The following is a 13,632-nucleotide window of genomic DNA, read 5'->3' on the forward strand; positions in this document are numbered from 1 at the left end:
AAATTTATTTAATGTGTTTTCAATTGTTTTTTTTAAATTTTATATTATATTATATGTGTTTTATCTTTGGCAGTTCACCGCCCTGAGTCCTTTGGGAGTAGGGCGGTATATAAATCCAAAATAAACTAAATAACATAAGGAGCCTTGGTAGTACAGTGGTTTAATGCACCGTTATTAACATCAGCTGCCTGCAATTTCTGCAGGTTCGAATCTTACCAGGCTCAAGGTTGACTCAGCCTTCCATCCTTTCTAAGGTAGGTAAATTGAGGACCCAGTTTGTGGGGGCAATAAGCTGACTTTGTATAAAATATACAAAAGAATGAAGGCTATTGCTTAACGCATTGTAAGCCGCCCTGAGTCTCCGGAGAAGGGCGGTATATAAATTAAAAACAAAAACAAAAACACAACGTGGCTCTCCTTTTTGTCTGCCCTCTTGGGGGGGGGGAGGTGAAGGAGGCGGGCGAGAGAGAACGTTCGACAAGTGCGATTGTGACGTCACAATCGGAACGTTCTTTTCTTTTGTTTTAAACGTTGAAACCCGAAGGTTTCATTCCACCGCGAAAGCGGCTCGAGTTTCGAACGAGCGAAAAAGCGACGTACATCATGTTGCGCGAATAAATCGCGGCTCCCTGCCTCCTCCCCCCCCCCCACGCCCCACGCGAAAAACTTCCCCGCGCGATTAACAAAAAAAAAAAAAAAAAAAAAGCAATGCCACTCCATCACGCGAAGCGCCAAGGGCCGTATATATATTTTTTTCGCACTTCTCGTTTCACCGCCACGGCATCCTCCCAAGACGCTTCGGCCGAAGCGGAGAAGGGAGGAGGATCGGGGAGGGAGGGAGGGAAGAACTTTTGCGGTTCCGCTTTTCCGACACACACAAACACACAAACACACACAAGTAGCGGACACGCCCTGGCAAGTTTGCAAAAGTAAAACTTCTCGCCTGTCTCGCTCCGCCCTTTTTTCCCCCAGCCACCCCCCCCCCCGCTCCTCTCACCGGCCGGATCAGCCACGTCAGCGGGAGACTGAAGTCCCGGCTGCAAGACTTTCACCGAGGGACGGAGGCGAGGAAGAGGAGCTGGCGGGGGGTGGGGGATCCGGGACGCTGCCCCCCCGCCCTGGGCTAAAGATCCTCTTTTTTCCCCCTCTTGCCCTCTTTTTTCCCTCCCACCAGCCAGCATGGTTCTGCTTACCATGATCAGCCGCGTCCAAGACGGGCTGCTTTTGGCTGCCTCCATGCAAGAATCGGAGCAGGTAAATGGGGGTGGGGGTGGGGGGGTTATGGGGGGAGAAGAGGGACGTCCTGCACCCCCCAATGCGGCTCTATCCCCCCCCCCTTTTCCTTCCGCAGTTGCTCAGCCGCCTCGGTTGTTCTGGAGCGCACCTGCGATTTCCTTAAGAAGGCTCCTTTTTTTTTTAAAGAAATTCGACAGGTGACAGTTTTTAATTGGAAAGAATGGATGGGGTTTCTCCCGCGGTTTTTATTTGGTTTTTAAAGCTCATTCTGAAGCCAGTAAAGGCGGCTTTACGAGCCTTGGGGAAAACGATGCGCTTGGTTTTATTTAGATATCTGCCTCCCCTTCCCTCCTCCTCCTCCTCCTCCTCCCTGCTATTTTATTTGCTGGCAAGGCCCCTTCCAACTCTGTTACTGTTAATTTGGGGCAGGGGTGAAATTCAAATATTTTCCCCTACCGGTTCTGTGGGCATGGCTTGATGGGCGTGGCAGGGGAAGGATACTGCAAAATCTCCATTCCCACCAGGGGTGGGTTCTACTTACCTTTACTACCCATTCGCAGCGGAGCCTCATGCGCAGAAGCATTTTGATGATGTTGGGGTAGGTGGGCAGAGCCTCCCGCCCGATTTTACTACCGGTTCTATACAGTGGTGTGGGATTTAAGTAATTTAACAACCAGTTCTCTTCCCTAATGATTTCTTCCAACAACCACTTTGCCAAACTGCTCAGAAAGTTAACAACCGGTTCTCCCGAAGTGGTGCGAACTGGCTGAATCCCACCACTGGTTCTATAGAACCGGTGCGAACCGGGGGCAACCCACCACTGATTCCCACCCCACTCCAGAGGAAGGATACTGCCAAATCTCCATTCCCTCCCCACTTCTGGGGAAAGGATACTGCCGAATCTCCATTCCCATCCCACTCTGGGGCCAGCCAGAGGTGGTATTTGCCTGTTCTCCGAACTACTCAAAATTTCTGCTACCGGTTCTCCAGAACCTGTCAGGACCTGCTGGATTTCACCCCTGATTTGGGGGTTTACCCTTCGCCCTCCCTTAGGCAGAGTTGCGGGAATACAGGAGAATACTAGCAAAAGGTATTTTATTTATTCCTGGCACGTTAGGACCAAGCAAAGAGGGCCTTGCTCTTCCTGGCTAAATGCAGGAAGTCCTCGGCTTACGACCAGGGCGTCAAAATACAGGTAGTCTTCAACGTGCGACCACAATTGAGCCCATCATCTCTGTTGTTAAGTGAGACATTGCTTAAGTGAATTTTTCCCCATTTTACAACTGTTCTTGCTCCAGTTAAGTGAATCACTACAGTTAAGTTAACAACACGGTTGTTAAGTGAATCTGGCTTCCCCGTTGATTTTGCTTGTCAGGAGATCACAAAAAAGGGATCCCATGACCAAGCAGCTGAATTTTGGTCACATGACTGCGAGGATGCTGCAATGGTTGTAAAAGGGTGAAAAATGGTCATAAGTCACTTTTTTCAGTGCCGTTGTAACTTCAAATGGTCACTAAACGAACTGTTTGTAAGTCAAGGACTACCTGTACTGAAAAATCAGAGTGTATAATTTTCCTTCCGTCACTTAGGTTAGGTGAAATTAACGGTAGAATTCTCCAACCTGCTTCTGTTCAAAGTTGTGAGGGATTATAATTTCTACTCCGGCTTTTTGAATGACGAACTTTTTTCCCGCATGTATCTGAAGTCAAATCGGAACTTCCAAGAATATCACAATCAAGCCAAACAGCTTTTCCGAAAACTTGGGGCTCATTCGCCAAATCGATGTTCTCTGCAGGCTGGAACGATGACTTTTCAGTAAGTTTTTCCAAATCATAGTGAGGGACCGGTCTACTCATTTATTTTTGCAGGCACCGGTCTACCCATTTATTTTTGGAGGCACTGGTCTACCACCACACTGCCTTTTAACACTGATCAGCTGTAGGGTGGCCCTTTGAAGCCCTGCGGCAAGAGTTTAAACAGTTTTTTCCTTCTAGCTGATCAGCTGGGACTCAGGAGGCAGCAATAGATTGGGGGTGGGGCCAAATAAAAGGTAAGAATAACACGGAGGGGGGGCGGGGGGACAGAACCGGTTCGGTGACATCATATCGTCACCGCTACTGTCTTGGTGGAACCGGGAGGAACCCACCACTTTATCCAGGGGTGGGTTCTACTTACCTTTACTACTGGTTCGCAACAGGGCCGCGCGCATGCGCAGAAGCATCCTGATGACGTCGGGGTTGGTGGGCGGAGCCTCCCACCAGTTTTACTACCAGTTCTATAGAACCGGTCCGAACCGGGGACAACCCACCACTGCACCCATCCCATGGCGAAACAACTGAGGAATGTGCCTATTCCGTCAGCTTGAAATTTCTTGCAATGCCTTAGGACTTGAATTATCCAAAAAAAAAAAAAAAATTAAAAATGAGGGAACTCATTACCGGATTATAAACTCACACCAATATTTAGTAACTTCTGGAACCTGGTCAGCCCTTTTGCCTGTCAAATGCTTTATAACAGAATAACAAAGTTGGAAGGGACTTTGGAGGTCTTCTAGCCCAACCCCCTGCTGAAGTAGGAGACCCTATATCATTTCAGACAATCCAGTCTCTTCTTAAAAACCTCCAGTGATGGAGCACCCACAACTTCTGGAGGCAAGGCATTCCACTGGTTAATTGTTCTTCCTGTCAGGAAATTTCCCCTTAGTTCTAGGTTTGTTCTCTCCTTCATAAGTTTCCATCCATTGCTTCTTGTTCTGCCTTAAGGTGCTTTGAAGAATAGGTGGGTCCCCTCTTCTTTGTGGCAACCCCTTAAATATTGACTGTTGTCATGTCATTCCTAATCCTTCTCTTTGTTAGACTAGAGTAGACATTCCCAGTTCCTGCAACTGTTGTTCTAGCTAAGGGGTGGGCAATTGTGGCTCTTTTACAACCTGTGGACTTCAACTCCCAGAATTCCTAACAGCCAAGCTGTCTCAGGAATTCTGGGAGTTGAAGTCCACAGGTTGTAAAAGAGCCACAATTGCCCACCCCTGTAATCTAGCTTAAAAAATTACAGCGATGAAACACTTAGGGGACTGTGATTGTATTTTCACACTAAATCAGATCTTAATTAAGCTGAACATCATATGTGCCAGCTTCAGTATTCACTCAGCTCCTTGGTATGAAATATCTACCAGCTATAGATTCATAGTTATTTAAACTGAGAAATTGAAGTTTAGCACAAGTCAAGAAATTAATCCAACTTCAAGCCATGATTCAATGACCTGGGTGGTTCTAAATAAGCTTGTTGATTGAAGCCTCCTTGTTTTTTATCTATTGTAAAGAAACAAGAGATTCACCCATTTAAGTTTATTCATCCCAAATATTTTCTTGGATGGTTCTTAACTGATTTAGTATAAAGCACTGAGGGTCAATGGAGGGCAGCGGTGTGTAAAATGGATGGAAGGGGTAGTTTGGTTTAATAGTTAAGGCACTAGGTTTCTAGTCCCTTAGACGTGAAAGCCGGCTGGGTGACTCTTAGCCCCACCCACTTCACAAAGTTGTTGTGGAGAAAATAGGAGGTGGAAGGAGTATTAGAAATCTTCACTGCTTTGAGTTATAAAAAAAAGGTGGAATAAAAATAAATGGAGGGATGCAGGGATGACAGTAAGCTAATTTTTTATACAAAGGGGCATTATCAGTGTGTAGCACTGTGTGGTATTTTCATCCCAGAGGCCTGCCATGCACAATCAGAAAAGACTTCCTTCATTTTCCAAGGTTTTAAAGTACATATTTATGACAATTTAATATCACTTGTATGCTTTTGTGGCAGGAGACAAAAATACTTGGGAGTTTTTTTTAAAAAAGTAAAAATGGTTAAACTAACTTAGACAATCAAGTCTTTCGGCTTCGTACTTTATGATGGATGAGAACACCTGCTTTTATGACCGTCTGACAAATTTGCTGCCAAATTTTGTAAAGGGATATTTAAACCAAGAAATGTAGGAGATGCAGACATCACCATGGGTGTTTGCTAAAGGAAAAGGTAAAGGTTCCCCTCACACATATGTGCTAGTCATTCCCGACTTTAGGGGGCGGTGCTCATCTCCGTTTCAAAGCCGAAGAGCCAGCGCTGTCCGAAGACATCTCCGTGGTCATGTGGCCGGCATGACTCAACGCCAAAGGCGCACGGAACGCTGTTACCTTCCCACCAAAGATGGCTCCTATTTTTCTACTTGTATTTTTTACGTGCTTTCGAACTGCTAGGTTGGCAGAAGCTGGGACAAGTAATGGGAGCTCACCCTGTTACACAGCACTAGGGATTCGAACCGTTGAACTGCCGATCTTTCGATCGACAAGCTCAGCGTCTTAGCCACTGAGCCACCGCCTCCCTTATATGGGTGTTTGCTACCATCAAACTAAACGCTCCAGATGTGTGTGTGACATAATGATGTGTGACACAATGGTGCTTGTCCAAAAGCAATGGGACGTCCATAATGAGAAGTATGACATACCCTGAGATATGGTGACGCACTCACGAATAATTTACAGATGTGTACAGCATGTCCACAGGGAAGCTGATATGAATTCTTGTCAATTACTGTTTCCAAAAGGCAGCTAGACTTCCTTGCCTTTTTTTCCTTGAAAACATTTTGCTCGTCATCCAAAAATCATCTTCAGTTCTTCGGACAACTGAAGAAGCTTCTTGAATGAGAAGTGAAACGTTTTCAAGGGGGAAAAAAACAACCCAAAAGTCCAGTTGCCTTTTGGAAAAGCAACTTTGGGGCAAGATTGAGAATCTCTACTGTTTCCAAACCTACGTGCAGATTTACTTCTCAAATCTTCTTCTCGTTTCCCTTAATGTCTGCTGTATTTTTCCCTACAGTTACCTGATCAGCCAGGGGATTTGTTACCTGACACTCTGTGAAGCTAACTATTCAAAGAAGTTGGCCTTTGCCTTTCTGGAGGAGCTGCAAACGGAATTCTGGGAACTTTACGGGAAGAAAATCTCATCGGTGTCCCGGCCTTACGCCTTCATTGAGTTTGGTAGGTGTAAAGGTGAATAGATTTCTGACAAGGAATCCCATCATAAAGAGGTCTGCAACATGGCATCCCTGGGCCTCAAGTTATCTGTCCCCATCCTGTTCTGACCTAGGCTTCCCCAAACCACGAATCAGACTCCTCGTCCCGACAAAAACCCCTTTTTATTAAGTTACTGTAAATTCTTCTCATTCACATCCAGCTAAGTCTTTCAAGGGTGAATTTACAGTCACAGACCTTATCTGGCTTAGGGAGCTGCCAGGCCAATATCTTCAAAACTTGTCAAGGAGTCACGGAGAGTCACGAACCAATTAAGCGAATTAATTGTCTCCTGCAAACTCCCCTCCCCTTTTGCTCCTCTTTTATTCCCTCCGGGAGGGGCCATTCATCATCCACCTGTGGCCTTACTCCCAAGTCGACCCTTGTTCTTTAGCTGTTCTCTTCGTCTGGCAACTCTGTGCATGCGCTCACTGGGAACAGGCTCCAGCTGTTTGAATGCCTCACTGATGTCTGACTCTGAAGGCAGCTGATAACTGGCATACGGCCCTGCCCCCCTCTCTGCCTTCATCAGAGCCTTCCCCGGACTGGCCCATGTTCCACCCCAACCTACTTACTGTCCGAATCTGCTGCCAGTTCTGCTGGCCACTTGGGGGGGCCACAACACATCCTTAAAAGTCATCTGAAGGCTCAAAATGATCCTGCCTTGATTTTCTTGTATGTAAATGGGAGCAGGGAAGGAATGGCATGGATTTTCATGGTCCTGATGTTCTACTTTTCTGCAATACAGATAGTCCTCAACTTGCAACCTTTCATTTAGTGACAGCACTGAAAAAAGCGACTTACGACTGTTTTTCATACATACAACCATTGCAGCATCCTTATAGTCAAAATTCAGACACTTGACAACGCTCATGTTTATGAAGGTTGCAGTATCCTGGAGTCATGTGATCACTTTTTGCGACCTTCTGACTAGCAGAGTTAATGGGGAAGCCAGATTCATTTAACAACCGTGTTACTAACTTTACTGCAATGATTCGGTTAACAACTGTGGCAAGAAATGTTGTAAAATGGGGCAGCGTTCACTGCACAAATGTTTCACTTAGCGAATTTTGGGCTCAATAGTGATTATAAGTCAAGGACTACCTTGTAAAGAGCGTTCCTAGAATTCTTCCCATATCTGCTTCTTGACCTGGGCAGCCTCAAAGAGATGATCTGTCCTCAATCCTCACAATTTCACTGTGTTGGATCAGAATTTCTCAATCTGGTAATTTTATATGTGCCAACTTCAACTCCCAGAATTCCTCAGCCAGACCTTTAGGATGGGGATAGATACCCTGGTGCCCAGAGAGGCCACGTTGGCAAACCTCTCTATGATGGGATTCATTGCCAGAGACATGTCTTAAAGTTGCCAAGATTGAGAAACACTGTGTTGAACATTTCTCCTTTCTTCTTCCACGGAGTGCAAATTTTTTTCTGCCACAATCATCTGCCCGTTTCTCTTTTTAAAAAATAAAATAACACTGCCATCTAGTGTGGTAGTTGTGCTCTAGGCCCAGAATAATTTGTGACAAGTCTTTCCTGTATATTTTTGTTTCTGAATTCCAGTTGTTGGCAGGGCAGAAGAACAGGGAAACAGTGTGTAGAGTCTGTAGAGCAGGGGTCCCCAAACTTGGCAGCTTTAAGACTTGTGGACTTCAACTTCTAGAATTCTCCAGCCAGCTATGCTGCTATGCAGGTATGCTGGCTGGAGAATTCTGGGAGCTGAAGTCCACAAGTCTTAAAGCTGTCAAGTTTGAAGACCTCTGCTGTAGAGATTCTCAGTCATCCAAGTCATGGTTGTCCCAAAGGTGCTTTTTTCAGGAGGCAACTGGACTTTCTGGTTTTTTTCTTTGAAGACATTTTGCTTCTCATCCAAGAAGCTTTTTTTTTTTTTTGAAGATGTTCTTTGAAGCTTCTTGGATGAGAAGCAAAACGTCTTCAAAGAAAAAACAAGAAAGTCCAGTTGCCTCCTGAAAAAAAGCACCTTGAAAATTAGATGGACAAGATCTTGGATAGACCGCCAGTTGCCTAGATGAGGGGTCCCCCCAACCTCCGGTCTGCAGACTGGCACCGATCCGTGGCATGCCAATAATCGGACTGCGCAAACAAGCGAAGTCCCATCCCAGCACATAAAACCACACGCCCTCCAGTCCACAGAAAAACATATCTCCACGGAACTGGTCTCTGATCGTTGGAACTTTTTTTTTTACTTTTTAAAGCAATTTTACCGCAATTTTTCAGGCGAATAGGTAATTAAAAAATGCTTTAAAAAAGTAAAAAAAAAGAAGAAGGCGTGGACAATCACATGGCACAGCTGTGATTATCTGAGCCTTTTTTGTAACTTTTTAAAAGGACTTTTTTACTACCCATTCGCCCGAACTGGTAGTAAAAAAAATGCTTTTAAAAAGTAAAAAAAAAAAAAAGGTTTCCGAGATCACAGCTGTGCCGCACGATTGTTGGAACCTTTTTTAAAAAACTTTTTAAAAGAATTTTTTACTATCGGTTCAAGTGAATAGGTAGTAAAGAATGCTTTAAAAAAGTTTTAAAAAAAGGTTCCGACGATCGTGTGCATAACTCTGATCGTCGGAACCTTTTTTTTACTTTTTAAAAGCACTTTTTACTACCTATTCCCCTGAACCAGTAGTAAAAAATGCTTTAAAAAGTTTTTAACAAGGTTCCCAAGATCGCACGCCACAGCTGATTTTCCCCTCTCGCTGTTCTACTTACCTTCCCAAGCCTCCTTTTGGCACATACCGCGCATGTGTGAAAAGCTTGCGTTTGATGTGAATCTGCATGCGCGCAAACCGGTTCAGATTTCACCACTGGGCCAGACCAAGTTACTTGCACTGTGTTTCCCTTGCAATCAATGGGATCGATATTGTCATTTGCCCATTGATTTCAGTGGGACATTCAATGGAAACGCAACGCCATTGGTATCTAAACACAGATTCTGCCCACTATGTTGAGATCTTGCCAGGGTACTCAAAGCAGCCTATGGCTGGCTATGCTGCTTGGGAGGATTCTGGAAGTTGAAATCCAGACCTCCGCCATGAATGCAGGTCGTGCCAAACTCCAGGCAGTCGGATAAGAACAAGGAAGGAAGAGCTATGCACATTATTTCAGACAGGGATCTTAAAGGCTCATTTGGAAGGAATATAGAAACTTGGAATCTGCAACTTCGCACCCTGATTTTTATTGAAGATTTCTTTAAATGTTCTGTAATGCTTCTTCCCAGGTTTTTTCACCACCTGGGCTGTCATTTTTTTTTTTATTATTCATTTTTATTTTTTAATATAAACATTCCATCTTCCCTTAAGTAGTGTATCATCTGAGTACAGAAATCTTGATGCAATAATCATCAAGATTTACAACAGCATCCATTACATTGATATTAATTATCTGATCTTACAATTGAAATATTGAACATAGTTTAAAAGTCTAACAAATAAAATGAGAACCATTGCTGTTTGTGGTGAGAGGAATTCAAAAGTTGGATCATGGCTGAGTAAGTAATCTCATGTGCCATGGTGAGTTGGGAAAGGTTTGGAGTACCAGGTTGTAGAAGGCTGATGTAGATGGAACAAAATACTTGCAATGCAAAAATGTGGCTTGTCTTATTTTTCCTTATTAGACATTTACATCCAGAAGCTGAAGAAAACCTACCTAGACACTTGGTCAAAACGCCATCTAAGCAGCATCAATACGGAGCTCCAGGACGTTCAGAAGATCATGGTGACCAACATTGAAGAAGTCCTCCAAAGAGGGGAGACCTTATCAGGTACAGGATGGAGACCTACATGAATGGGTTTGCTTAGCCATCTCTGCATTTACCTAACAATTGCTGCAGAAAAGGCCAGAAAATTATTTTCGATCACGTGGGTACCTCAACTTAAAACCGCAACTATAATTACAAACTCAGTTATGGTTGTATGTTGAGGACTACCTGTATTGTGGCTTTTATTGTAAATGGAGGGTGGCCAAGATGTCTTGCAAAGTCTCTTTACACTTTTCCAAGTTCTTTCACAATTCAGAGCAGGAACCCTATTCCTGCAGCGATCATCCTGTTTTAGGAAGTCACTTCTTTATATATTTCCTTTTTCTTTACTAAAGATGTCCTTGACTTATGACCAGGGGTGAGCTTCAAAAATTTTAGCAAGGGGTTCTCTGCCCAGTTGCTGGGTGGGCATGGCCATGGTGGGTGTGGCCTAGTCAGCCTCCTGCACCACGGCGGGGCAGGGGCACGTTTTTGTCCTCTACGGGCTCCGGAGACTTTTTTCGAGCCTCCGGGAGGACGAAAATGGCCTCCCCAGGCTCCGGAGGCTGGAAATGGGCCCGTTCCCAAAGTCCCGGTAGGCCCGTTTATCGCCCTCCCCAAGCCCTGCACTTACCTGCATCCAAAACGGGCCGCATGGGGACTCCTGGGAGGGGAGGGGCGGGCTGGGTAGGGCCAGCCAGGAGTGGGATTTGGGGGTTCTCCGACCTACACAGAATCTTAGCTAGAGGTTCTCCCGAACCTCTGTGAACCCCCAACAGCCCACCCCTGCTTACGACCACAATTGAGCCCCAAATTTCTGTTGCTAAGCAAGACAGTTGTTAAGAGAGTTTTACCCCATTGTACAACCTTTCTTGACACAGCTGTGAAGGGAATCAGTAGAGTTAAGTTAGTGACACAGACGTTAAGCGAATCTGGCTTTGCCATTGGCTTTGCTTGTTAGAAAGTCACAAAAGGGGATCACATGACCTCAGGAGACTGCAATGGTCATAAATATGAACCAGTGGCCAACTCTTGGAGTTTTGATCATGTGACTACTGGGAGGCTGCAACGGTCATTAATGTGAAAAACAATCATGTCACTTCAGTGCTGTTGTAACTTTGGTCACTAAACTAATGGATGTTGTAAGTCAAGTACTATCTATATATTCTTTTTTTTTTCTTTTCTACTTTTTCTTTACTGCACAGACTATTCTTTTAAATCTTTTATATATACAGACACACACACACACACACACACACACACACACACACACACATCAGACAACACAAAATGTCTGATAAAGCCTGAAAGTGGTGATTTGAGATATCACCCCACTATGGCTATACAAACATCTTGAGCTACGTAAGAAAAAACCCTGACTACAAAAGTATTATACATTTGAACTTAACGAATTAAAAGAACAAAATAAGAATAAATATATATATATAGTCCTCGAGTTACGACAACAATTGACCCCAAAATTTATCTTGCTAAGTGAAACGTTTTAAGTGAGTTTTGCCCAATTTTAGGACTTTTCCTGCCACAGTTGTAAATGTAAATTGTTGCATTTGTTAAGTTAGTAACACAGTCGTTAAGTAAATATGAACCAGTTGCCAAGCATCTGAATTTCGATCATTTGACCATATGGGGGACGCTACAATGGTTATAAGTGTGAAAAACGGCCATACGTCACTGTTTTCAGTGCCGTTGTAACTTTGGTCACTAAATGAAGTGTTGTAAGTCGAGGACTACCCATAGTTTTTATCTTTTTAATTGTCATTTTGAATAAAATTACTATAGAAAAGAGGCCATCTAATCTGTCTGGTTGGCAGTTCAGCTGTTCGAATCCCTAGTGCCGCGTAATGGGGTGAGCTCCCGTTACTTGTCCCAGCTTCTGCCAACCTAGCAGTTCAGAAGCACGTAAAAAATGCAAGTAGAAAAATAGGGACCACCTTTGGTGGGAAGGTAACAGCGTTCCATGCGCCTTTGGCGTTGAGTAATGCCGGCCACATGACCATGGAGAAGTCTTCGGACAGCGCTGGCTCTTCGGCTTTGAAACGGAGATGAGCACTGCCCCCCTAGAGTCGGGAACGACTAGCACATATGTGCGAGGGGAACCTTTACCTTTAGCTTTTAATCTGTCTGGGGAGGCCATTCAAAATGGCTGATTCTGCTCTTGAACAGCCCCCTTTCTGAGCCTTGCTCTACTCCTTCTCCTCCCACCACCCCCCCAGAAGTGGGAAACCCCCACAGCAGCTTTTCCTGGCAAGGCTGAATAGAAAGACAACTGAGGCCACTGTGTATACTTTGCCTTCTCTCCTTCTTCAGCTCTGGACTCCAAAGCCAGCAACCTGTCAACCCTCTCCAAGAAATACCGCCATGATGCCAAGCTCCTCAACAGCCGCTCCGCTTATGCCAAAGCTGCCGCCACCGGCCTCATCTTCATGGTGCTTCTACTCTACATCCGCTTCTGGTGGCTGGTGTGACCCAATCTCTCTCCCTCTTGTTTCCAAGGCCCCATGTGACTTGGGCTTTTCTTTTGAGTGAGGAGAAACATGGAAATACCGCAAAGTTCGCCACTCAGGACGATGTTCCTGTTTTTGGCATCATCCCCATTTGCACGGTTGGTCTTAGAACGGCAGCTGCAAGATGCCGAGTGGACTTAATGACTATTTATAATGGGGGAAAAGCGAGGAGAGATTCGTAACTTCCCATAGCTCAGCTTTTCTTTCAACAAAGCCCTTACAGCATTGTCAACTGCTAGCAGGTTGCTAGTGTCATAGGGTCCTACCGCAATAAATCTGTAGTTTTTGTGTGTGTTTTTTTAACATACTACAAGTCTCCCAGACTGTGTTGCTATCAGCAAGCTGAGCCTTACAACCCTACAACTGGATATGACATTTCCCTCCCTGAATCCCCCCAATATCTCCACAGGGAAACATCGAAACCTAGAAACACTGACGGCAGGAAAAAGACCTAGTGGTCCATTGAGCCTGCCCTTTTATTTATATATTATTTTTATTTATTAGATTAAATATTAAATTTTATGTATTAAATTTATCAAAGAGGTACCCTGTGGTAAGATGGCTGCCCGTCTTACCACAGGGTAACACTTTGAGTTTGTTTGTTTTTGTTTCCTTTTTAGCTTATTGTTTTTAATTGATTTTTTAAAAAATATTTTACTTATTTTTATTTTCGTTTTTATGATTGTATTTTTTCGGATGGTAAGACGTGTGTTTATCCCAAGCACGTTTAAACTCAGTTACTGATGATCGACCCACTACCTCCGCTGGAAGTTAGTTCCAAGCTTCCAGTATTCTTTCTGTGAAGTTATACTTTCTAACATTACTTTTGAACTTCCCTCCTGTCAGTTTGAGGTCATGCCCCCGTCTTCTTGATTTATGGGTTAATATTGAAAATACTACTTTCTAGAACAGGGGTCTCTAACCTTGGCAACTTTAAGACTCGCTGGCTGAGGAATTCTGGGAGTTGAAGTCCACAAGTCTTAAAGTTGTCAAGGTTGGAGACCCCTGTTCTAGAACCTTATTCACACCAGGGGTGGGTACTACTTACCTTTACTACCGG

The 13,632-nt window shown here is 44.4% G+C and overlaps 1 protein-coding gene across 1 annotated transcript; it reads left to right on the top strand.

Annotated features, from left to right (window-relative positions):
• Nucleotides 1–537: 537 nt before the first annotated feature.
• LOC117667821 (vesicle-trafficking protein SEC22b-B-like) lies at nt 538–12,879 on the top strand. The gene is made up of 5 exons (XM_034421415.2): nt 538–1,254; nt 2,942–3,051; nt 6,100–6,260; nt 9,925–10,071; nt 12,376–12,879. The coding sequence occupies exons 1-5, from the start codon at nt 1,180–1,182 to the stop codon at nt 12,531–12,533; spliced, it is 651 nt and encodes a 216-aa protein (XP_034277306.1). The 5' UTR covers nt 538–1,179; the 3' UTR covers nt 12,534–12,879.
• The last annotated feature ends 753 nt before the right edge of the window (nt 12,880–13,632 follow it).

Source organism: Pantherophis guttatus, chromosome 2 (genome assembly GCF_059756535.1).
Source record: "Pantherophis guttatus breed Tessera chromosome 2, ASM5975653v1, whole genome shotgun sequence".
Lineage (NCBI taxonomy): Eukaryota > Metazoa > Chordata > Lepidosauria > Squamata > Colubridae > Pantherophis > Pantherophis guttatus.